General features: G+C 34.0%; 1 protein-coding gene across 6 annotated transcripts in view; it reads left to right on the top strand.

Moving 5' to 3' along the window:
• inf2 (inverted formin 2) overlaps window positions 1-25480 on the top strand; it is a 42159-nt gene that overhangs the window by 11067 nt on the left and 5612 nt on the right. For 3 of the 6 annotated variants that reach the window (XM_016249019.1, XM_016249017.1, XM_016249015.1), the window contains exons 4-20: window positions 1130-1289; window positions 4958-4991; window positions 5078-5219; window positions 5308-5440; window positions 6585-7133; window positions 8403-8545; window positions 10990-11051; window positions 11145-11247; window positions 11838-11923; window positions 12018-12118; window positions 14107-14177; window positions 14551-14658; window positions 15851-15921; window positions 19177-19297; window positions 19911-20075; window positions 22215-22317; window positions 24119-24215. In XM_016249019.1, coding sequence (XP_016104505.1) covers window positions 1130-1289; window positions 4958-4991; window positions 5078-5219; window positions 5308-5440; window positions 6585-7133; window positions 8403-8545; window positions 10990-11051; window positions 11145-11247; window positions 11838-11923; window positions 12018-12118; window positions 14107-14177; window positions 14551-14658; window positions 15851-15921; window positions 19177-19297; window positions 19911-20075; window positions 22215-22317; window positions 24119-24215 — 2249 coding nt within the window. Of the gene's footprint in view, window positions 1-1129; window positions 1290-4957; window positions 4992-5077; window positions 5220-5307; window positions 5441-6584; window positions 7134-8402; window positions 8546-10989; window positions 11052-11144; window positions 11248-11837; window positions 11924-12017; window positions 12119-14106; window positions 14178-14550; window positions 14659-15850; window positions 15922-19176; window positions 19298-19910; window positions 20076-22214; window positions 22318-24118; window positions 24269-25480 lie in introns of all 6 variants that reach the window. The other 3 variants (XM_016249018.1, XM_016249013.1, XM_016249014.1) reach the window with 1 other exon arrangement.

The following is a 25480-nucleotide window of genomic DNA, read 5'->3' as shown; positions in this document are numbered from 1 at the left end:
GCAAAATGACAGAAAATAAGAAGCCTTGTTTTCTGAAAAATGTATCAAAATGAAGTGAGTTTTTGCTTAAAACAAGGACAGATATCTGCCAATTGCTTATTTATATATTTACTTGCTTATTTGTTTACATATTTCTTATTTACTTGCTTGCTTTATTTATTTATATATTTACTTGTTTATTTATTTTCATATTTCTTTACTTATTTACTTGCTTGCTTTTATTTCTTTATTTACAGGTTTCTTATTTAATTGCTTATTTATTTACATATTCTTTACATATTTACTTGCTTTATTTATTTATTCACTTATATATTTACTTGCTTGTTTATTTACATATTAACTTGCTTTATTTATTTATTTACTTATATATTTACTTGCTTGTTTATTTACATATTTACTTGCTTTATTTATTTATTCACTTATTTACTTGCTTGCTTGTTTATTTACATATTTACTTGCTTTATTTATTTATTCACTTATATATTTACTTGCTTGTTTATTTACATATTTACTTGCTTTATTTACTTATTCACTTATATATTTACTTGCTTGTTTATTTATTTATTGTAAGAAGTCTATGGAGATTTAATTTAGGCTGTAATGTACTTATGAGATTTTAAGAAAAATAATCTTGTTTTCCCTTTGAATTAAGTTTATTTTTCTGACCCCATTGGCAGATATTTCTCTTGTTTTAAGCTTAAACTCACTTAATTTTTCTTTTTTTTTTAATATCTTCAGTCTTTTTGCCTCTTAATAAATGTGTATTGATTTAAGAATGTTTATATTTGTACTGGTAAACAACAATCCTAAGAAAATCATATTTCCAGGGTGAGTGGATTATTTATTACTATGTTAAACAAGGTGTTTTAACTGAACTTCAGATAAAATGGAGACATTTTGTGCATGCATATTTTCAATCGGAAAGTCGTTTTCTTTTTAAGCCTCATACAACCAACAAAGTCTCAATACCAGGAAATGATGGTTTTCTTTTGGAGCAATGATATTAGCTTTAACATGGGGATTTGAAAGGAAGGTTTAAGAATAATCACATCAAAATGTCAAAAATATGCCTATTGTGAAGTTTGCATGACATGATGTGATGTGAAACAATGCTGTGTTTGTCTAACAGTCTGTGAAGACGCAGCAGTATCGATTCAGTGTGATTATGAATGAACTCCAATCCACTGATAACGTGCCTTACATGGTGACTCTTCTGAGCGTCATAAACGCCCTGATCTTCAGCGCCGACGACCTGCGCCAGAGAGACAAGATGCGCAAGGAGTTCATTGGTACATTCAACTAGACGTAGATACTACAGTACATATAGAATATAGAATACTAGTGTAAAAGTATAAGTAGTATGCAAGTATGCTGTTTAGAACACAACCCTTATTCCAAACACAGCTCTTGTAGAATACTAGCATACTACTTACTGCATACTGCACAGTGTGAGTAGTTTGGAAGAATGCTATTTTGAACACAGTCCTTAATCCAAACAGCCCTTAGCATGGAATATAGAATACTAGTGTAAAAGTATAAGTAGCATGCATGTATGCTGTTTAGAACACAACCCTCATTCCAAACACAGCTCTTGTAGAATACTAGCATACTACTTACTGCATACTGTACAGTATGAGTAGTATGCAAAAAATAGTGTGAGTAGTATGGAAGAAAGCTATTTTGAACACAGTTCTTAATCCAAACGGCAAGTATGCTGTTTAGAACACGACCCTTATTCCAAACACAGCTCTTGTCGAATACTAGCATACTACTTACTGCATACTGTACAGTATGAGTAGTATGCAAAAAATAGTGTGAGTAGTATGGAAGAAAGCTATTTTGAACACAGTTCTTAATCCAAACGGCAAGTATGCTGTTTAGAACACGACCCTTATTCCAAACACAGCTCTTGTAGAATACTAGCATACTACTTACTGCATACTGTACGGTATGAGTAGTATGCAAAAAATAGTGTGAGTAGTATGGAAGAATGCTATTTTGAACACAGTCCATAGCATGGAATATAGAATACTAGTGTAAAAGTATAAGTAGCGTACAAGTATGCTGTTTAGAACACAACCCTTATTCCAAACACAGCTCTTGTAGAATACTAGCACACTACTTACTGCATACTGCACAGTGTGAGTAGTATGGAAGTATGCTATTTTGAACAGTTCTTAATCCAAACTGCAAGTATGCTGTTTAGAACACAACCCTTATTCCAAACACAGCTCTTGTAGAATACTAGCACACTACTTACTGCATACTGCACAGTGTGAGTAGTATGGAAGTATGCTATTTTGAACAGTTCTTAATCCAAACTGCAAGTATGCTGTTTAGAACACAACCCTTATTCCAAACACAGCTCTTGTAGAATACTAGCACACTACTTACTGCATACTGCACAGTGTGAGTAGTATGGAAGTATGCTATTTTGAACAGTTCTTAATCCAAACTGCAAGTATGCTGTTTAGAACACAACCCTTATTCCAAACACAGCTCTTGTAGAATACTAGCATACTACTTACTGCATACTGTACGGTATGAGTAGTATGCAAAAAATAGTGTGAGTAGTATGGAAGAATGCTATTTTGAACACAGTCCGTAGCATGGAATATAGAATACTAGTGTAAAAGTATAAGTAGTATGCAAGTATGCTGTTTAGAACACAACCCTTATTCCAAACACAGCTCTTGTAGAATACTAGCATACTACTTACTGCATACTGCACAGTGTGAGTAGTTTGGAAGAATGCTATTTTGAACACAGTCCTTAATCCAAACAGCCCTTAGCATGGAATATAGAATGCTAGTGTAAAAGTATAAGTAGCATGCAAGTATGCTGTTTAGAACACAACCCTTATTCCAAACACAGCTCTTGTAGAATACTAGCATACTACTTACTGCATACTGCACAGTGTGAGTAGTATGGAAGAATGCTATTTTGAACACAGTTCTTAATCCAAACGGCAAGTATGCTGTTTAGAACACGACCCTTATTCCAAACACAGCTCTTGTAGAATACTAGCATACTACTTACTGCATACTGTACGGTATGAGTAGTATGCAAAAAATAGTGTGAGTAGTATGGAAGAATGCTATTTTGAACACAGTCCATAGCATGGAATATAGAATACTAGTGTAAAAGTATAAGTAGCGTACAAGTATGCTGTTTAGAACACAACCCTTATTCCAAACACAGCTCTTGTAGAATACTAGCATACTACTTACTGCATACTGTACGGTATGAGTAGTATGCAAAAAATAGTGTGAGTAGTATGGAAGAATGCTATTTTGAACACAGTCCGTAGCATGGAATATAGAATACTAGTGTAAAAGTATAAGTAGCGTACAAGTATGCTGTTTAGAACACAACCCTTATTCCAAATGCAGCTCTTGTAGAATACTAGCATGCTACTTACTGCATACTGCACAGTGTGAGTAGTATGGAAGTATGCTATTTTGAACAGTTCTTAATCCAAACTGCAAGTATGCTGTTTAGAACACAACCCTTATTCCAAACACAGCTCTTGTAGAATACTAGCACACTACTTACTGCATACTGCACAGTGTGAGTAGTATGGAAGTATGCTATTTTGAACAGTTCTTAATCCAAACTGCAAGTATGCTGTTTAGAACACAACCCTCATTCCAAACACAGCTCTTGTAGAATACTAGCATACTACTTACTGCATAGTGTACGGTATGAGTAGTATGCAAAAAATAGTGTGAGTAGTATGGAAGAATGCTATTTTGAACACGGTCCTTAATCCAAACAGCCCTTAGCATGGAATATAGTATACTAGCGTACTACTTACTGCATAGTACACAGTGTACACGGAATGCTGCCTGCTATATTAAAAATAGCATGTGAAACAGCATGGAATATGCAACCATTGAGACAGTAGAGTGCTTTAGAGTTATTTGTCTGAAAATAAATGTAGTTATTTTTATTTAAGTTGCAGCCTGAATAATAACGAGTAAAGAAAAATGCTAAAAACTGTTGTTTCTTACTGTATTTTGCACATTTGGATCAATTTAATAAATCATCTGGGAATGCAACCTATTGTGCACAATATTAGTATTGCAAAAATAGTATGAGTAGCATGTAAGTATGCTATTTAGAACACAGCCCTTTATTCCAAAAACAGTCCTACTTTGTACTACTTACTGCATAGTGCACAGTGTACAATGAATGCTGCCCGCGATTTATTAAAAATTGCATGCAAGTACACAGCATGCAGTACGCAATCATGTAGACAGTAGTATGCTTTAATTTAGAGTTAATTTATTTCTGTGAAAACAAATGTGGGTGTTTTTAAATCTAAACTGCAGTCTGATCACATAATGAGTAAAGAAAAATCTTAATCGCTGCTGTTGCTTACTTCATGTCAGGGTTGTTATAGTTCACTAAATCTGAAATTACAATAAAAAACATGTGTTACTTGAAATAAAATGAACTTTAACTGAAATAAAATAATTAAAAAAGAATTGAGCTACTTGCCAAGGCAACATTTCTCATTTTAATTTAGTTCAACTTGATGTGCTAAAATAACAAAAACTAAAACTGAAAAAAAATTAATAAAAAAATATAGAGACGTATATAAACCACAAACTATTAAAAATGACAAAAATGCATAAATTATTAAATCATTAAAACAGAAAAATTATTCAAAATATTAATAAAAGCTAACATATCATCTACTAAATAACACTGCTGTATATTGCACATTTGGAGTTGTGCACGATATACTTATTGCATACTTCAAATCTAGTATGAGTAGTATGTATAGTATGCAATTGCAAACAGACGTGATCAAGTCTTAATTGCGTTCACCTGTTTGTCTCACAAGCACACACCTCCTGTTTTGTGCTTTAACACAACAGAGCTTTCCAACACAGAGCACTTGATGTTTTGGTGTGTGTTCATGGACTTTACGTTTATTTGTGTCCACCAGGATTACAGCTGCTTCACCTGCTGCCGAAGTTAAGGTGAGCTTTCAGAAGCAGAAGTGCACACTTGGCAAGTGAATAAATCTCAAGTTGAGATGCTCTGTCACAGTGCATGTGTGTTTTAGAGAAGAGGATGATGAAGACTTGATCATCCAGTGTGAGGCGTTTGAAGAGGCCATGGCTGAGGATGAGGACGAGCTCCAGAGGCTTTACGGAGGAATCGACATGAGCAACCATCAGGAAGTCTTCACGTCTCTGTTTAACAAGGCAAGCGGCGCTCCTCTCTTACAGAGCTGCTGTGGTTTCTTTGGCTCGTATGGTGTGTGGTAGCTTGAGCTGTGTGGTGTGTTTGCAGGTGAGCAGCTTCCCGTCGTCTCTGCAGCTGTTGTCCGTCTTACAGGCCCTGCTGCTGCTGGGACCCGAGCGAGCGGATATCTGGCAGGCGCTGGAGGCGCTCGCTAACCGGGCCATTCTAATCGCTCAGAGCTGTGAGTTCCTCTCTGATCAGTTGCCATGTGCCATGCATTTCAGTCTGTTTCTCATGGAAATTACTCTGTTTGGAAATACTGACCCATTTGCTTAACTGGTTACATGTAATCTGGATTAAGCACTTGTAATCAGAGTGCATTACATTTTCCAATGCTCATAATCAGATTACAGTTACTTTTTATGGATTACACGTTATTCACACAATGACAGTAAATGACTTATTCTCCCTAATTCTTCTTTTTTCTAAAAATCCTAGTGTGTCAAACCATTTAGCATATTCACAAATATCATGTAAATACATTTGCGTTTGTCATCATTATTATGGGCTGTCTTTTTTTAACTGAAGGGCACAAACACTCACTAACAAAGAAGTGCCAAAAAGTTCAGGTGTGTTTTTGGAGTAGCATATACCATGCAGTAATCACTCCATTTTATTGATTTATTTACTTCATTTTTACTTTTATTTATTTACTTGTACATTTTTGCTTGCTTTGCTTATTTACTTGCTTATTAACTTATAGATTATTGCTTAATTGTTTACTTATGCATTTGATTGATCATTTTTATGATTTATTGTTTTTATTTTTTTACTTGTGTATATGTACTTGCTTATTTACATATGTTAATTTGCTTTTAGTTCTTTCACTTATTTACTTATACATTCACCTGCTTATTTATTTATTTTCTTGCTTTATTTACTTGTATATTTATGCATTTAATTTCTTATTTATTTTTGTATTTTTTACTTGACCTTTTTTCTTATTTACGTTATTTACGTTTTATATTTTTCATTTGTGTACTTATACGTTTACCTGCTTATTTATTTATTCACTTCTTAATTGGTTATTTAACTATTTACTTGCTGATTTACTTGTTTATTTGCTCATTTGTTTACTTGCAGTATGCATCTAATTGCTCATTTACTATTTTTTTTTACTTGTATGCTTGCTTACTAAAATGTATTTACTTGTATACGTATTTGCCTTATGTAAATATTTACTTTCATTTTTTTTTACATGCATTCAGTTGCTTATTTATTTACTTACCTTTATTACTTTGTGCCGATGGATATTTTATTTGTTTCTGTAATGCATTGATGAAATGTTATTGTTTCAGCATGTTTCTCTCTCTCTGTCCGCTCAGCTGAGATGGACTCGAGTGAGAAGATCCTGCAGCGTCTCGTCTTCTCTAAGGAATTGTCCAAAGGCTCTTTTGAGGTTGACGGTTACGAGTCCAGAAGAAAGAATCAAGCCGTTCAGACGGAGAGCAAAGATGAGAAACTGGAGAGTTCCTGCAGATCAGCCAAAAGCCAGGAACCTCCGCGCAACTCCACAAAGACCGGACCTCCTCCTCCTCCTCCTCCTCCTCCTCTCTCAGCAGTGCCTCTCAAAACAGGAGCTGGACCTCCTCCACCACCTCCTTTACCCGGAGCAGCGATGCCGCCGCCGCCGCCTCCTCCTCCTCCTCTTCCAGGAATGGGTTCTGCAGGTCCTCCACCGCCTCCACCTTTACCTGGCATGGGTGCACCTCCTCCTCCTCCTCCTCCTCCTCCAGGAGCAGGTGATGTGATCGTGACCCGGGCGTTTCTTCCGCTTGGCCAGTGTTACTCCGCGCCGGCGAGGAGCGGCCCGTATCCCACACTCAGGATGAAGAAACTCAACTGGCAGAAGCTGAACTCCAGAGCCGTCACCGGTGAGATCTGCGAGAAACGCTAACGACGCGACGCTTTGATTCCCACAGAACGCATGAGCTGAGAAAATGCAGAGCTCTCACTGTGCCAAATGCATAAGAATGTAAATATGAAATGTAATAGCCAGGCTTAATATCGGTAACCAAAGCTAAAATCATTATTTGAAATAAAATAACTTTAATAGAAATAAAATATAAAAATAAAAAATCAGCTTGTTGTAAACATTTTAGTTCATACTAAATAAACAACTAAAACTTAATACAAATTATATAGACATTAAAAACAAATACTAACAAAAATGACAAACCATTATTAAAACATTAATATAAAAAAATTATATGAAAATTAAATCTAATTCAAAAATAAAATACAAAAATGCAGATATTTTTTTTTTATCTCAGATAGTTGCAAGTATATAGACATTTAGAAAAAAATTTATAAAATAAGTGAAAAACATGACTAAATTACTAAAATGAAAATCAAACAGAAAAATATACAAAATAAAATCAGGATTCAAAATATTAACAAAAATAAAATACAAAAGCTTTTATTTCAACTAGTTGCAAATATATAGATTAAAAAAAAAAAAAAAGTAATAAAAGTGACAAACGACAATTACTAAAATTGTACTAACATTTAAAATGAAAACAAAATATAAAAATAAAATCTCATTCAAAATATTAACAAAATGAAATATAACAAATTTAAACCTTTTATTTCAGCTCGTTGCAAAGGCAACATTTCTTATTTTTGTTTAAGTTAATGTACTAAAAGAACTAAAACTAACACCATAATTAAATGTAGAATTTTTTTTTACAAAAACATAAAACAAAACAATTACTAAAACTTTAACTGAAATTAAAATGAAATCATAAAATATAAAAGTAAAACCTAATTTAATAACTCTAAAAGTGTTTGATCATTGTTTTAGTATCATTGAAAGTGTGTCAATGATACTAAATTTTAAAATTTTTTTTTTTTTTTTTTTTTTTTTTTTTTTTTTATTATTAAAACATCAAACATGATAAACAAGTTGAGAAAATAACGTAAAATTACCAGAAGTATGTGTAGGTTTTAATTTGAATTTCTGGCTGTCCAAAAGTATGATTATTTCAGAGTATTTGTTTCAGCTCATGGATGATTTCAGTGCCAAGTGCCACAAACAGAACTATGATATCAGAAGCGTTTGTTAAATCGGACTGGAAGTGATGCTTTCTATCAGCGCTTGCATTTTAGTGTGCAAATGCAGTGTGTGTGTGGTTTTCTCATAGATGGTCCTTCGATGTGGGCGTCTGTCTCGACCGATTCCCCGCTGGAGCCCAATTACAACAGCATCGAGCAGCTCTTCTGTCTGCCAGTGACTGAACCCAAAGACAAGAGCCCAGCCGCGCCGCTCAAGAAAGAGCCCAAGGAGGTGCAAGATATAAAATATATCTATATATCACAGATTGAATTTGAGAGCATTCCTGTAACTCAAATCATGGCGCGCGCAACGGCAAGGTCATGGGTTCGACTCCCAGTGAATGCATGAACTGATTTTCAATTAGAAGAAATAAACCTCGAGCATGACTTGATTTTATAATTAGAAACTGCTTCGATTGTGAAGAATAAGAGAGAGTGATGACGTCAGCTGAAAAAGAAAGTTGTTTCAGAGTTGCAGCAAGTTATTCATTATTTCGATTAAAGATGATAAAAACAGCAGGGTTTGATTTCTTATTTTTGTTTAAGTTAATGTACTAAAAGAACTAAAACTAACACCATAATTAAATGTAGAATTTTTTTTTACAAAAACATAAAACAAAACAATTACTAAAACTTTAACTGAAATTAAAATGAAATCATAAAATATAAAAGTAAAACCTAATTTAATAACTCTAAAAGTGTTTGATCATTGTTTTAGTATCATTGAAAGTGTGTCAATGATACTAAAATAACACTGCTAATAGCCAGACCGTCGATGATCAATATAAAGCCTGCTCAAGTTTGCTGCTTATTTTGGCCATTTATTATTTAGAAAAGACTGACAAGAAAAATGATTTAATTGAAACTTTTTTTTTTAAAATATATCTATATATCACAGATTGAATTTGAGAGCATTCCTGTAACTCAAATCATGGCGCGCGCAACGGCAAGGTCATGGGTTCGACTCCCAGTGAATGCATGAACTGATTTTCAATTAGAAGAAATAAACCTCGAGCATGACTTGATTTTATAATTAGAAACTGCTTCGATTGTGAAGAATAAGAGAGAGTGATGACGTCAGCTGAAAAAGAAAGTTGTTTCAGAGTTGCAGCAAGTTATTCATTATTTCGATTAAAGATGATAAAAACAGCAGGGTTTGATTTAAAAGAGTTGATTAAGAGCTAATAATTAAATGTAAAAAATGTAAAATGAGAAATTATTTTAATACAGAAATCTGCTATTTACGGAGTTGATTAAAAGCTAATTAAAAATGTAAAAAACATATTTTGAATACATGCAGAAATGTTTTATTTGTTTCAGAGTTGCTTAAAAGCTAATAAATAAATGTAAATACAATATTTTAAAATACAAAAATAAGTAAAATTCAAAACTTTGAGCACTTACTGAAGTACTTTTGTTTGAGAGTTGATTAAAAGCTTGTTTCAAAGCTAATAATTTAATTTAAAAAAATCTACAAACATTTACTAAAATATTTTGAACTCTTACTGAAATATTTGTTTAAAGGGGTCATATGATGCGATTTAAATGGTTCCTTTCTCTTTGGAGTGTTACAAGCTCTTGGTGCATAAAGAAGATCTGTGAAGTTGCAAAAACTAAAGTCTCAAATCCAAAGAGATGTTCTTTATAAAAGTTAAGAGTCAGCCACACCTACCTAAAACGGCTCGTTCTGACACGCCCCCACATGTCTACATCACTATGTGGGAAGATTTGCATAACGCCGCCCAAATGTTCACGCAAAGAAAGAAGGCGTAACTTTTATTCTCGCTGTAGTATTGTTGCTGCCGCCGTGTTGTGAAGGCGCTGTGTTTCGTTGTGAAAGTGAAACTACTTTGTTTGGTCTTCCAAAAGAGGACACGACTAGAAATCAGTGGTTAAGCTGTATTTACAACACTGTTCCAGAACACTTCAACCCAAATATTCAGATGTGTGCAGCACATTTTATGGAGGACTGTGTCCTGATCCTGGGAGAGTAGACTACAATGCCGGCTGTTCTGACTCACTGACTGTAAGGTTTTAATGTTTTTGTCTCCTCACTCCGGCTGGGATACGGCATCACAGTATGGTGAGGGGCGTAACATTTCCGTCACACGCTTGAGGTATTCGGCCAATCACAACACACTGGATAGCTGGCCAATCACAGCACACCTCGCTTTTCAGACCGATGAGCTTTGTAAAAATCAACGCATTTCAGAAAGGAGGGGCATAGAGGACATTTCATTACACCAAATACACAAAATAATGTTCTTTTTAGCAACATCATATGACCCCTTTAAAAGAGTTGATTAAAAGCTTATAATTAAATGAAATGTAACATTCAAATAAATTATTTTTAAAAAATTATAAAACACTAAACTTACAGAAATATTTTATTTATTGAAAAATGGTACATTAAAAGCTTCTAATTAAAATGTAAAATTCAAATGATTTTAAAATAATTCAAATAAAATACTTTATTACTGAAATATTTAATTTGTTTACCTGCATGTCATGTGACCACTAACCAACATCAGAGAACCGTGATTGTGTTGGTAAATTATTGAAATATTAACTTTAAAAGTAAATACTTGGTCAAAGTGGTTCATAAATCATTCACAATAAGAGCAGGAACATGTACTAAAAAAAATGCTATTTAAATTTCATAAACAATTTTCTCAGATTTCCTTCATTGAACCCAAGAAGAATCTGAACCTGAATATCTTTCTGAAGCAGTTCAAGTGGTAAGATCAGACGTTTTGGATTGCTTAGTGTGTGTTTAAATGATATTGTGGAAAGACGTTTAAAGATTATTTGTTTGCTTCACTCACAAACAGCGCAAATGAAGAGTTTGTGTCGATGGTGCAGAAAGGAGATTGTTCCAAATTTGACGTCGAGTCCCTGAAACAGCTTCTGAAACTCCTTCCGGAAAAGCATGAGGTACTTCCCAATAAAATATGCAAAGATTCGTGAGCACGCAGTGTCAGCACTGCGGTGAGTAGATTCTTAAGCACCTCTGATTGGCCATTGCATTCCAGAAATCAACAGCTGAGTCTGTGATTGGCTACATTGCGCAACCCTTTAAACATGTTATAAATAAACTATGCCTACCTTGCGCTTGTCAATCATTTTAATGTTAATATTAGTTGTTTTTTTGCTTTTGTGCAACCGATAAATAACAATTTATGTTTTAGAAACTTTGTTTAGATCATTTCTATTTTGCGGGAGTCCCGCAAATAATTTTATTCTCCCACACACACACACACACACACACACACACACACGAGTCTCTTCCCGCCTATCAAGAGTTGTCCTGCGCCGCACCCTGTTGCGTTGGGGCAGTGCAGGTCTCTACCTTAAACGACCAGGTCGCAACATAAAATTTCATATCCCGGACGAGCCCCCAATTTTAACCAATCAAAATCAACCAATCAAAATCTTCCACGCTCTGCTCCAATAGGATCAGGAGACTCAGGGTCGTCACCGTCCTGCTTCTGGTCAATTGAGTGTTTTGTGTTTAACTTCTTCAGATTGACAACTTAAAGTCCTTTCAAGGAGATCCAGACAAACTGGCCAACGTGGATCGCTTTTACCTCTTACTGCTGGCTGTACCCTGGTAAAGTGTAATTAAAACCCAAATTCAGGCATTGTTCTTCTAACACTAGGTAGGTACTGCATGAGGCAGTTATTTGTGTTTTGTCTGTCATCAGTTACCAGCTGAGGATTGAATGCATGTTGCTGTGTGAGGAGACGCTGTCTGTGCTCGATATCCTGAAGCCCAAGGTGGAGCTGGTGGAGATGGCCTGTGAGAGTGAGTACAAAGAATCGATCGCATGTGACAACTGACCGCTGCTGTTTAAAAACCGTTCTGCTCTTAAAAAATCTTCAGCAGGGCAAAGTGTAACGGGCAGCTTAAACATCTTGAGATTTGAAACATTCAGTGAGATTCTCGTGCATCATGTTTACATTAGGGGTGGAACGATACATGTATTCGTACCGAAATGTCACGGTACGGACGTCTCAGTTCGGTGCGTGAGGCCTTACAACAAATACAGGCAATTCACCCCCAATCCAGAAGGGGGCACCCACAGCAATGTAACGCTGTTTGATAACTGGCCGCCAGCAGAAGAACAGCGAATGCTGTGAGTTGCGCACTTGAAAACAAAGCCCACTAGGCCGTGACCATGTGCTGATTCTGAATGCGTCCCTCACAGACTGACAAAGGAGTATACTTCAAATGCTTGTGCACTCAACTGTTTGCGAAATGGAGCTTTGTGCTCGTGTATCCTACCTCTCTCATTCGGCACAAATCCAAATATTCCATAATATTTCCATGTTTGCAATGTAACTTATCTGAATGATAAACTATTATTTATTATGTAAATTATAGGCTTTGTACTTCAGTCGCGTTCCAGCGGTGACACAGAGGCGGGCGTGCTGATGTTTGGTTTCACTGTATTTTATTTTGATAAAGTACCAACTGTGCTGTCAAGTTAGCAATGCTGGAACTGATGTGTGTGTGTGTGTGTGTGTGTGTGTGTGTGTGTGTGCGTGCGCGCGCGATCACTTCAACTGCTTCCTTATACCAGCAGAATCAACTTTAAACACTTATTGTCTTATTAATAATGCATCACTGTATAAAGGTCTGCTTTTATTTGTGTACAATCACAATGAAAACAAAACATTGTGCTTTTGTAAAATAAAGAAAACAAATAGGATGACGCTTTCTGCCATTTGAGTTTCCTTTCTGTGAACAAATTAAGCCTGTCACAAAAATGAACTGAAACTGATATAGGCTACATTATAGGCTGTTTTTTTCTCTTGTTTATTTTTAAACTAAATCAAATATATTTCAAGAATGTATTCCTTGTATGCATGTATATATGTACTGCAGATTTTATGTATATATATATATATATAACAATGTAATATTTAGTATTTTCACATCTAGGTGGAAATTGTTTTTAATTTGTACTACTGTCTGTTCAAAATAAATGAAAAGAAGCTGAGCATAGTATTTTTTTTTGTTTTGTTTAGTTTTTTTTTTGTTGTTGTACCGAAATCGTATCGAACCGTGGCCCCCGAACCGTGACATCTGTGTACAGTTCCACTCCTAGTTTACACGCGAGATATCGCTTCAGAGAACCTCCCAAAAAAGCTTTAAAAATATCCCACATTATAAAACAATTTTAAAATGAATTGATTTATTTGTTTGTTTAATGTTTTGTTTTGTCTTTGTATTTATTTATTGATGATGTTGTGTATTTTATTGTTTGTATTTTATTTTTTAAATGTTTATCAATTTATTTTAGTTAATTAGTTTCTTCATTTGTGTTGTTTTTGTTTATTTATTATTTTGTTTTTATTTTTTATTCATGTATTTTAGTTTATTTGGTTTGTTTTATTTGTTTTGTTTATTTTATATTTTGTTTTTATTTATTTAGTTTGTTTATTTGTGTTTGTGTATTTTGTTTTGCGTATTGTATTTGTTTATTTTATGTATTTTGTGTATTATATTTTCTTTAGTGTGTTATATATATTTTTTTTTCATTTTTGCTCATGTATTTTATTCAATTTGTTTATTTTATTTGTTAGTTTATTTACGTTTTGCACAATGTACACTAGAGATGTTCACCCTAAATTTTGCGATATCAATGCATTTGTTAATGTTTTTCACACATTATTGTTTAATGTACGGTATTTCTTAGCGCACATGGAATTACTATTTATTTCAGAATTAATGAATAAATGCACAAAAAAATAACATTTTACTAACTCAGTGAAGTTTGTCGCCTGCAGATCTCAGGAAAAGTCCACTGCTGCCCAGTTTCTGCAAACTCATCCTCGACGTTGGAAACTTTCTCAACTATGTAAGAAAATCACAATTAAAGAGTTTGATTTTCATCAAGGGTGTAGAGTTTAGTAGAGACGCTATAACATGTCCTTACCAATATCCAGCAACTACTAAATTGTCCCTAGCAATAATTTTGATCAAATAATTAAATGTCTGTCTGTTATGTCAAAATCAAACCTACGCCCTTGATCTTCACAGAATGTATTATTGCTCTGTTAATTAGATTTTTTTCATATTAATGTTAGATTTGTGTGGCTATGCATCAATGATTGCCTGCATCTGATTAAGTTTGTTGGTCAGCAGAGAGAGATTTGGGCTGATTTGTGGCTCTGTTTTCTGTGTTTGCAGTGTCTTAGTTCCTGATTTTATACATTTTTCCTTTTTGCCAGGGAAGCCACACGGGAAACGCCGAGGGATTCAAGATCAGTTCCCTGCTGAAGCTCACTGAAACCAAAGCAAACAAGAGCCGCGTCACGCTCTTACATCACATCCTGGAGGTATAGAGCCATTCCACAATATTACAATAAACGTTTTCAGTAATTAAAATAATTTAATATAAATATTAGATGGAAAAACCTTTTAAAACGTATTATAATTAGAAATGTCGCCTTGGACTAAAATCAAAACTAAAACCATTAAAAAAAAAATGTATTCGAAATAAAATATATTTAAAAACTCTTATTTCACCTAGTTCAATTAGTTTCAGCTGAAGTACTAAAATAACTAAAACAAGATACATTTAAACTTAACTAAATAAGAAAACAATTCAAAGAATTGTTACTTCAATTTTATTATTTGAAGTAAAATAAACAAGGCAACATTTCTCATTTTTGTTTTGTTTGTTGAACTAAAATAACTGTATTGATTTATATTTGTAATTTCAGTGTAAATTCACCCAAAAATTGTTGTTTAGTCACTATTTACTTTATTTTACCATGTTGTTCCAGCCCTGTATGACTGACTTTCATGAAATAAAGATATCAAACAGAACCAACTTTTTTTATAGATATTAAAATATTTTACTATTAATAGTAAATTTTAATATTAAGTCAATAGTCATTTTTAATGAAAATTTGTTTTTATTTAATATTAATATTTAAAATGTTATAGTTATATAAATATAAAGTTGTTTTAATATTAAAAATATTTTTATATTAAAATATTTTAATAGGCAATAGTCATTTTTATTAAAAATGTTTTTAGTTCATATTTTTTTCAAAAATATAAATTCGTTAAGTTGTTTTAATATTAAAAATATTTTAGTAGGCAATAGTCATTTTAATTAAAGTAATGTTTTTAGTTAGTTATTTTTTTATCAATTAGTTAAAATTAAGTTGTTTTAATATTAAAGCATTTAATAATCAAGTAATTTTAATGAAAAACTAATGTTTTTTTTTTAAATGTTAAAATTAATTATTTGTTGTTTGTATTTATCAACAAATAAACATTTATGATTTATACTGTCATGCTCCAAAAAAAGCACCATAAATGTAGTTCCTATGACTCAAGCGTTTTTATTCCTTGTTCTTTGATTGTGTTTTCGTGTGTCTCTTTTTTATGTGAGGTCAGAATGACATGAGAGCGGGTAAATGCTTATTTTGGGGTGAATTACTCCAGTTAAACTCTGCTTTCTCCTCCTGCTGCTCTCTATGATTAGTGGTGAATGTCTGTGGATCTTCTGGTTTCCAGGAAGCTGAATTAAACCATCCAGAGCTGCTGAAGCTTACAGACGACATCGAGGCCTGTGAGAAAGCAGCCGGGTAAAACAGTGAATCGTGTGTGTGTGTGAGACAGTGTGTGAGTGTGTGTCTGTGAGGGTGTGTGTCTGTGAGGGTGTGTGTCTGTGTGTGTGTCTGTGTGTGTGTGTGTGTGTGGGTGCGTCTGTGTGGGTGCGTCTGTGTGGGTGCGTCTGTGTGGGTGCGTCTGTGTGGGTGCGTCTGTGTGGGTGCGTCTGTGTGGGTGCGTCTGTGTGGGTGCGTCTGTGTGGGTGCGTCTGTGTGGGTGCGTCTGTGTGGGTGCGTCTGTGTGGGTGCGTCTGTGTGGGTGCGTCTGTGTGGGTGCGTCTGTGTGGGTGCGTCTGTGTGGGTGCGTCTGTGTGGGTGCGTCTGTGTGGGTGCGTCTGTGTGGGTGCGTCTGTGTGGGTGCGTCTGTGTGGGTGCGTCTGTGTGGGTGCGTCTGTGTGGGTGCGTCTGTGTGGGTGCGTCTGTGTGGGTGCGTCTGTGTGGGTGCGTCTGTGTGGGTGCGTCTGTGTGGGTGCGTCTGTGTGTGTGTGTGTGTGGGTGCGTCTGTGTGCGTGTCTGTGGGTGTGTGAGTGCGCGTGTGTGTGGGGGTGTCTGTGTGCGCGTGCAAGACGGAGTATGAGTGGGTGTGTCTGTGTGTGCGTGCACGTACAAGACGGAGTGTGAGTGTGTGTGCGAGGGAGTGTGAGTGTGTGTGCGAGACAGTGTGAGTGAGTGTGTGTCTGTGAGGGTGTGGGTGCGTCTGTGTGTTTGTGTGGGTGCGTCTGTGTGTCTGTCTGTCTGTCTGTCTGTGTCTGTGTCTGTGTCTGTGTCTGTGTCTGTGTCTGTCTGTCTGTGTGTGTGTGTGTGTGTGTGTGTGTGTGTGTGTGTGGGTGCGTCTGTGTGCGTGTCTGTGTGTGTGGGTGCGTCTGTGTGCGTGTCTGTGTGTGTGAGTGCGCGTGTGTTTGGGGGTGTCTGTGTGCACGTGCAAGACGGAGTATGAGTGAGTGTGTCTGTGTGTGCGTGCACGTACAAGACGGAGTGTGAGTGTGTGTGCGAGGGAGTGTGAGTGTGTGTGCGAGAGTGTGTGCGAGACAGTGTGAGTGAGTGTGTCTGTGTGTGCGAGACAGTGTGAGTGTGTGAGAGAGTGTGTATGTGTGTGTGTGTGTGTGTGTGTGACTGAGAGAGTGTGTCTGTGAGTGGGTGTGTCTGTGTGTGCGTGTGTGTGTGTGTGTGTGCGAGCAAGTGTGAGTGTGCGCGTGTGTGAGTGTGTATGTGAGTGTGAGAGACAGTGTGTGCGTGTGAGAGAGTGTGTGTGTGAGTGTGAGTGTGTATGTGTATGTGCGTGTGTGCGAGACAGTGTGAGTGAGTGTGTGTGTGAGAGTGTGAGTGCGTGTGTTTGTGTGTTGAGATATAGATTATGATCCACAAATAAATGTAAAGAGGTTAACAAACATTAAACGCTGACAAATAAACAGAATGAGTTTCACAAATGTGAATTAAATTCACAAATAAATAAAATGAGATTTGCAAATAAAAAGATTTGTGAATGTTTTTTATGTCACGAACACAACTTTGCCTGGCATTCATTTGTGGATTTTGAAACATTTCTGGCGTCAAGATGCTGACAAATCCACAAATGCGTGACTCCGCCCACCATCTGCTCAAGCCAATCAGATAACAGCCACACTTCGCTGACCAATCGTAGCACGTTTTGCTTTACAATCAAGGCCGACTTGTCCTGAAATAACTTTATTCCTATGCATTGCCTCAAATAGGAAATATAAGGGCCATAAAAATTGGTACAATAACAGACCATTATCGTTAGACCATTAGACTGTGAATCAAACCAAGCCACAGTGTTAAATTTGACATGACTTTAAATTTATTCCTGTCATTTCAAAGCTGTATTTTCAGCATCATTCCTCCAGTCTTCAGTGTCACATGATCTTCAGAAATCAGTATAATATGCTGATAAACATTTTTTAATATTATCAATATTTAAAACAGTTGAGTACATTTTGTCAGGATTCATTGATGAATAGAAAGATCCAGAGATCAGCATTTATTTGAAATAAAAAGCTTTTGTAACATTACACACTAAACCATTCAAAAGCTTGGAGTCAGAATGTCATTAGTTTTACCATCAGTTCAAGCCTAAAAGGAGAACAGAGTCACGAGACAGACACAGTGATGATGCAGTACACAAGCCGCGGTTAAGACAGCTGACTCCACTGTGTGTGACCCTCTCGCTCTCTCTCTCGCACACACACACAAACGATACGCAAAACTCCGCATTTGAACAGTCAATAGCAAATACTTAAACTAATAACAAAACAGTAGCTGATTCAGAAGCGCCAGATTGTCATAGCAAAGTCAGAATGACCTCCTCTCCTAGCTTCACGAAACGGTCGTCCATAAAATGCATTGCTGTTCTGTTGTAAGTGATCTTAAAGATTCCTAAATGCATCTACTTCCGGAAGACCAAATAAAGTGCTTTTGCTTTCGCCTAGAAACACACAGCGTCTCGCGACCAGAAATATCGCGATAACCGTTATATAACACCTCATGAACAGTTAAATGTTCTCCCTACTGTGCAATAAAACATGTGCAATATCCAACTATCTATACTTATATTTAATAAACGTATGTTATTGATTTAATATACCTTATCTATACACCTTCCCTTGCATATTAGCACATCTGTACATACTGTCTATTGTGTATTGTTTTTACATGTTTATTTGTACTCGCTTATTTTTATTTCGTTATCGGTGTCTTGTCACTCGTCAACCTGTCTGTGCACTGGAAGATAAATTCCTTGTGTGTGTGTGTGTGTGTGTGTAAAGCTCTTTCTGATTTCTAAATCGCCATATCGGTTTGTTTCTTTCCGTCCCACTCCTAGTGTTTACATCAATTTCGTATCATAAAAGTATTCTGGGATGCAAGTGCATTTAACCGCAGCTGCAATCGAGCTTCAGGACAAACAAAGCAAACGTGAAAGTCTGTCAGAGCGTGAGTTTCGAACCAAGCTCAGAATCGATTCTGAATCGCTGAAGAGAGAATGGCGATGCATTGGCGAGTGATCCTATGATCTATAAATGCACAGAACGCGATTCACAAATGAATGCCAGGCAAAGTTTTGTTTGTGGCGTAAAAATATATTTGCGAATGTTCATGTTTGTGAAACTTTATTTCTATTTATTTGGAATTATGCAACAAAAATATATGTGTGTGTGTCTCAAGATCAGCTGTTGTTTCGGTCTTTTCTCAATCACTTTTCAATAATTCTTTCAGCGTAAATCTGGACTCTATTCGGGCCGAAACCAGTCATCTTCTGAAGCGACTGAGAGACGCGGAGAAGAAAGTTTCTTCGTCACTCGAGGACGTCAAGCAGCAGTTTTCAGTGCTTATTGAGGTACAGACGCATGTTTAACCAATAGACTGTATAAAAACATGGACGTAGTGTCCGTGACGTCACCCGTAGGTTTCCGAAGAGCGCTTTTGAAGCCTAAAGTAGGCGGAGCCGGCCGTCGCCATCTTGGCAGCGCGTCACTCCCGGATAATCGAAAATGGGCAAAGAGGCGGGAGCAGGTTGCTGAAGCCACGCCCACCTAGCTCGACGGTGGTGACACCAGCGGCAATCCACCTGTCACTCAAGTGGCCACGCCCTTAATTATACAGAACTTTAAGGCTTTATATAATTTAAACAGATGAGTTATAAAAAAAATGCACGCCCTCACAGTTGTCATGAAGGGCAAAATTAGCTATACAGACCAAAATAATTTTTTGAAACCGGCTGTAAACATGTTTTTTTCTGCTGTAAAGTTGGGCATTTTAACATGGGGGGTCTATGGGACTGACTCTCTTTTGCAGCCAGCCTCTAGCGGCCAGTCGATGAATTACAGTTTTAGTCACTTCCGTGTTGGCTTCACGAGAGAGAGCGGGAGGTTGCGCTTGGTTTAATCTGAAGACCATTTCTCTTTCCAGCTTTGTTGTTGTTCTTGAATGTTCCTGTGGTGTTTGTGCAGAAGAACCTGACGGATTGTGCAGCTCTAGACGAGCGTTTCACTAACGTGGACAACAGAAAGGGCGATCTGGCTCAGTATCTGTGTGAAGACGTGGCTCAGCTCTCGCTCGACGAGCTCTTCAGCAACATCAAGACCTTTCGCCAGCTCTTCCTCAAAGCCCTGAAGGTGCGTGAGCCGTTACTACACGCATAATAAACTCATTATATTGGGTAGGGATGTAACGATTCACTCAACTCTCGATTCGAGTGGTAGAGCATTGCGTTAGCAGCGCAAAAGGTCATGGGTTCAATTCCCAGGGAACACACATACTGGTAAAAAAATGTATAACCTGAATGCACGCTTTGTCGTGATAACCTGAAGTCGCTTTGGATAAAAGCGTCTGCTAAATGCATAAATTATTATTATTATTATTAATTAGTATTATTAAATTTTATTGTCCTCATTTGTTAGTAGCTTTGGATAAAAGCTCTGCCAGCAGGTGGCGCATAAAGAGTTTGCTTGGTTAACGCTGTAAACAAAGCAGCGCTGCACTTATGAACAGCAATCATTTACATTTACATTTAGTCATTTAGCAGACACTTTTATCCAAAACGACTTAAAATTGGGGGATACATAAAGTGATTCTTCTTAAAGAGGCAAACAGACACAAGAAGTGGTTGTAATACCAAGTTCTTAGACATTGTTCAAATAAGTACAAGCTAGAAAGAGAAGGAATAAATAAAGAGAGAATTGTTTTTTTGTTTTTTTATGATGAAGTCAAGTAGCTTCGAAAGAGATGAGTCGCTTGAAAATGATCAGGGATTCAGCATTCCGGATATGCGCTTATGAACACAGCACTGATAGCGTTTCCTTGGTTACCGCTGTAAACAAAGCAGAGCTGCGCTTATGAACAGCACTGATAGCGTTTCCTTGGTTACCGCTGTAAACAAAGCAACGCTTTTTATTCATTTTTTTTATAGATTTTCAACCGGCTCGCGGTTAATCGTTACGTCCCTAATATTGGGTTCATAAAGGCTTCGGCTCAGATGAGGACCAAACCGAGAAGTGAGACACATTGAAGACCAGAATATAGTTTTATAATATTAAACAATTTTTATTTATATTAAAATTAATAGTTTAGTCATATTAAAGTTTATTTTATTATTAAAAACAATGGCATTATTTAATATTAAAGTGGGGGGGGTTTTTGTCAAAAACTAATACTTAAGTAATAGTTAAGTTGTTTTTAATTACTTAAAAACAAATGTTTTTGTAATTAATATTAACATTACTTATAATTAATACTAAAGTTGTTTTTAATAACAAATTTTAAATTAATTATTTTAATTAATACTTTAACATTGATTAATAGTTAATATTATTCATTTTAACTAAAAACTGCGAATTAATAATTTAATTGATATTAAAATAGTATTAAATTAATCATATTAAAATAAAAATAGTATTAAATAATTAATAATATTATTAAAATAACTATAGTTAATATTGAAGTTTTTTACTAATAAAACCATTATTATCTAATATTAATAGTTAGTCATTTATTTAAAAACTGATATTAAAATAAGATAATTAAAATAATGATATTTATTATTAAAGTAGTTTTAATATTAAAAACCATTTTTAATTAATATTAAGTTACATATTTACTTTTTAAATATAAAAATATTGTTAATTTAAAATGAGTTGTTTTTAATGTTAAAACCCTAATCTTTTTCATTTTAAAATATTTTTATGCAAATTAAAATGTCATATTAAAGTCATTTTTAATGCATAATTACTTTGTTAACTGAAAATATAAGAGACATTACATTACGTTTAAGTTGAAGTACTAAAATAACTAAAACTGAAATTAAAATTAAATGGACATAATAAAATATAAATAGAATAGTAATAAAAATGACAAAAACACTCAGCAAAATATTAAAACTTAAACTCGTTTGAAACAGAGAATATGAAAAATTCTAAAATAAAATGAATAGAAATTATAACGGCATATTATTAATAATAAAATAACACTGTTGAGTGGTGTTCATGTCTCGGAGGTCAGGAAATGTGGTTCCTAGTGAAGCCCTACAACTTATTTTATTTTATTCTATTCCTATTCCATCTATAGCACACCTGTACATACACTTTATTCTTTTTTTGTGGTTTATATTTATGCATGTGTATTTTATTCACATCTCACTTTTATTATCTGTGTGTTGTTGTTGTCTCCGTGTACTGGAAGCTTGTGACACTAGAACAAACTCCTTGTATGTGCAAACATACGTGGCAATAAAGCTCTTTCTGATTCTTCTTCTGCAGGAAAACAAGCTCCGTAAAGAACAAGCGGCCAAAGCCGAGAAAAGAAAGCAGCAGCTGGTGGAGGAGGAGTCCAAGAGACAGAAGGGAGAAGACGGGAAGATAAGTGAGTCCTAACAAACCATTCCTGTCCGTGACTCGGCTCGTGCTCCGTTCTTCCGGTCGCTGGAGAATACAGATCTTCATCAAGCAGCAATCGGGTTAAATCTGTTTTCAGTCAGAAAAACAATAGCTGCATCAGTGATCAATTAATGTTTCAATGTTTTTCATTAATATTAAAATATTTCATAAAATATTAAAATATTTTAATTGTTTAATAGTTACTATTAAAGTCATTTTAATCGTTTTACAACTTTTGTAATTAATAATAAAATATAGTTAATATTAGTTGTTTTTAATAATAAACTAATATTTTTTATATTACAATATTTTCATATTCGTTAAGTTTAATATGAGTTTTTTAATTATTAAAATGGTAGTTAATAGTCATTTTTAATTTATTTAAAAACTAATGTTTTGATTTAATATTACAGTATTTTAATATTAATCAAGTCTATATTAATTAAAAACATTAGTTTGTAATAAATTGTTGTTAAAGTTGGTTTAAAGTAGTTTTTAATATTTAAAAACTTTAATATTAAAATATTTTAATTATTTAATAGTTACTATTAAAGTCATTTTAATCGTTTTACAACTTTTGTAATTAATAATAAAATATTAAATATAGTTAATAGTTGTTTTTAATAATAAACTAATATTTTTTATATTACAATATTTTCATATTCGTTAAGTTTGAGTTTTTGAATTATTAAAATGGTAAAGTCATTTTTAATTTATTTAAAAACTAATGTTTTGATTTAATATTACAGTATTTTAATATTAATCAAGTCTATATTAATTAAAAACATTAAACTAAATTTAACTTATTTTTTATTAAAAACAATGTTAAAGTTGTTTTTAATATTTAAAACCTTTAATAGTAAAATATTTTAATGTTAAGTAATGCTTATTATTAAAGTTGTTTTAAATAAAAATGAATGATTTCTTATAAATATTAAAATATAGTGCATATTAAAGTCATTTAATATTAAACAAATTACGTTTTAATATTCATTATTAATTTAACATTAAAGTGTTTTAAGGAATTTAAAACCAATGTTTTGATTAATATTACAATATTTTAATAAGTAATATTTGTTTTTAGTTCATTAGAAACTACAATTTTAATATTGATTAATAGTTAGTCATTTTTAATTAAAAGCTAATGTTTTCTAATTAATATTAAAATAGTAATTATACTTAATATTAAGTGTAATATTAAAGTGTTTAATTAAAAAAATATTTTAAATAGTAATTTAATAAGTAGTAATTTTTTAGTTAAAAAGTAAAATATTGTAATATTAAATAAAATATATTAATATTTAATAAAGTCATTTTAATTAATCTAATGTTTATCTAATATTACATTTATATAGTTAAAGTTGTTTTTAATATTATAAAATTATTTTTAAGTAATATTAAAATGTTTTAATTAATAGTTAAATATAAAACTTTAATTAAGATTGCAATATTTTACCAAGAAATCGTTAAGTTCACCGTAATGTTTAATTAACTAAAAAACTCTTTATTTAATATTGTAATATTTTAATATTAAGTTACATTACATAAAATTAAAGTTGTTTTCTTGAAAAACTATTGTTATTGTTAACTAATATTAATTTAATTAATTTAAATGAAAATTTCTTTTATATATTAAATTAAATTTCATTTAATATTAAAAGCTATTTTTAATTAAAATAAAAATATTTTGGTATTGATTCATATTCAAATGCAAGTCGTTTTTATTTAATTATGTTAATGAAATGCTAATGAATGTTATATATCATAAGAAATGTGTGTTCTGTCAGTCCGTCGAGGCGCGGCTCCGCAGGACGACGGCTGCATCATCGATCAGCTTCTGGCCGACATTCGCAAGGGTTTCCATCTGAGAAAGACTCGTCCCAGGTGCGAAACGGAAAGCCCTCCTAGTGAAATGCATAGAGATATGGGAGCGTCCGGTAAGAACATCAGCCTGTCCGGCTCTAACGCGGCTCCAATGCAAAAGTCTCCTCTGGCTCGCGCGCTGCTCTCTGCAGTGCTGGACTGAAGGGGTCCGACTGCTGGGTTTACTCTAGCCTCCACTGCAGTCCAGCTTTTATTGAAGCTATTAATGATTGGCGAGCTTCTGACCCCTTGCGCGTCCAGTCTCTCTTAAAGAGGTGGCGTGTGGCGGAGCGTTTAGACTTTTGGGATTCGAGCCCGATTCCTCACTTCCTGCTGCTCGACCAATCAGCTCTGCAGCTTCTGATTGGCTGTTCGCACCAGTCTGAGCGGTCAGTCACGGGCCGGTGATATTAAACGCTTCATTGTTGGCAAAGCTGCATGTCCGTGTGAACTCTAAACACAAGCTGTGAACTGCAAAATGGGTAGTTGACATGATTATTATAATTTGTTTAATTTTCCTGTAAATGGTGACGATTTCTTTTAGGTTATCCAGCGTATTATTCAGCTTTATGGAGGGCGGCACAATTAATCGCAATAGGGCTTCGTGCTTTAAAACCCTGCCGTTTTCAATCAGAATAAAGGTTAACGTTTGAACATTTAAGACATTTAGAAAATTAATAAATATTTGTATTTACATTTTTCCGTACAGTACGTAACACTTAATAATTTGTAACACTTGTAATAATTTACAATAAACTGTACCATAATGGAGGGCGGCACAATTAATCGCAATAGGGCTTCGTGCTTTAAAACCCTGCCGTTTTCAATCAGAATAAAGGTTAACGTTTGAACATTTAAGACATTTAGAAAATTAAGCCATAAATATTTGTATTTAAATTTGTCCGTACAGTGTACGTAACGCGTAATAATTTGTAACACTTGTAATAAGTTACAATAAACTGTACCATAAAATATTCTTATCATATTTATTTTAATTTATTTATTTTATAAATACTTTTTTTTTTTTTTTTTTTTTACTTTATGGTTATTTATTTTTCATCATTTTGTTTAATAATAATAATAATAATTGATTGTATAATTGTTGTTATAATAATATATATATATATATATTCATATTTTCACAATTTTTTTTTAATAATGAGATTGTTTTTAATAATAATTTTGTTCAATGATATTACAATAATAATAATGTATTATATAATTTGTTATTAATAATTATTTATATATATATATATATATATATATATATATATATATATATATAT

Source organism: Sinocyclocheilus grahami, unplaced genomic scaffold (genome assembly GCF_001515645.1).
Source record: "Sinocyclocheilus grahami isolate Dianchi unplaced genomic scaffold, SAMN03320097.WGS_v1.1 scaffold902.1, whole genome shotgun sequence".
Lineage (NCBI taxonomy): Eukaryota > Metazoa > Chordata > Actinopteri > Cypriniformes > Cyprinidae > Sinocyclocheilus > Sinocyclocheilus grahami.
This window is presented reverse-complemented; position numbering and strand designations above follow the sequence as displayed.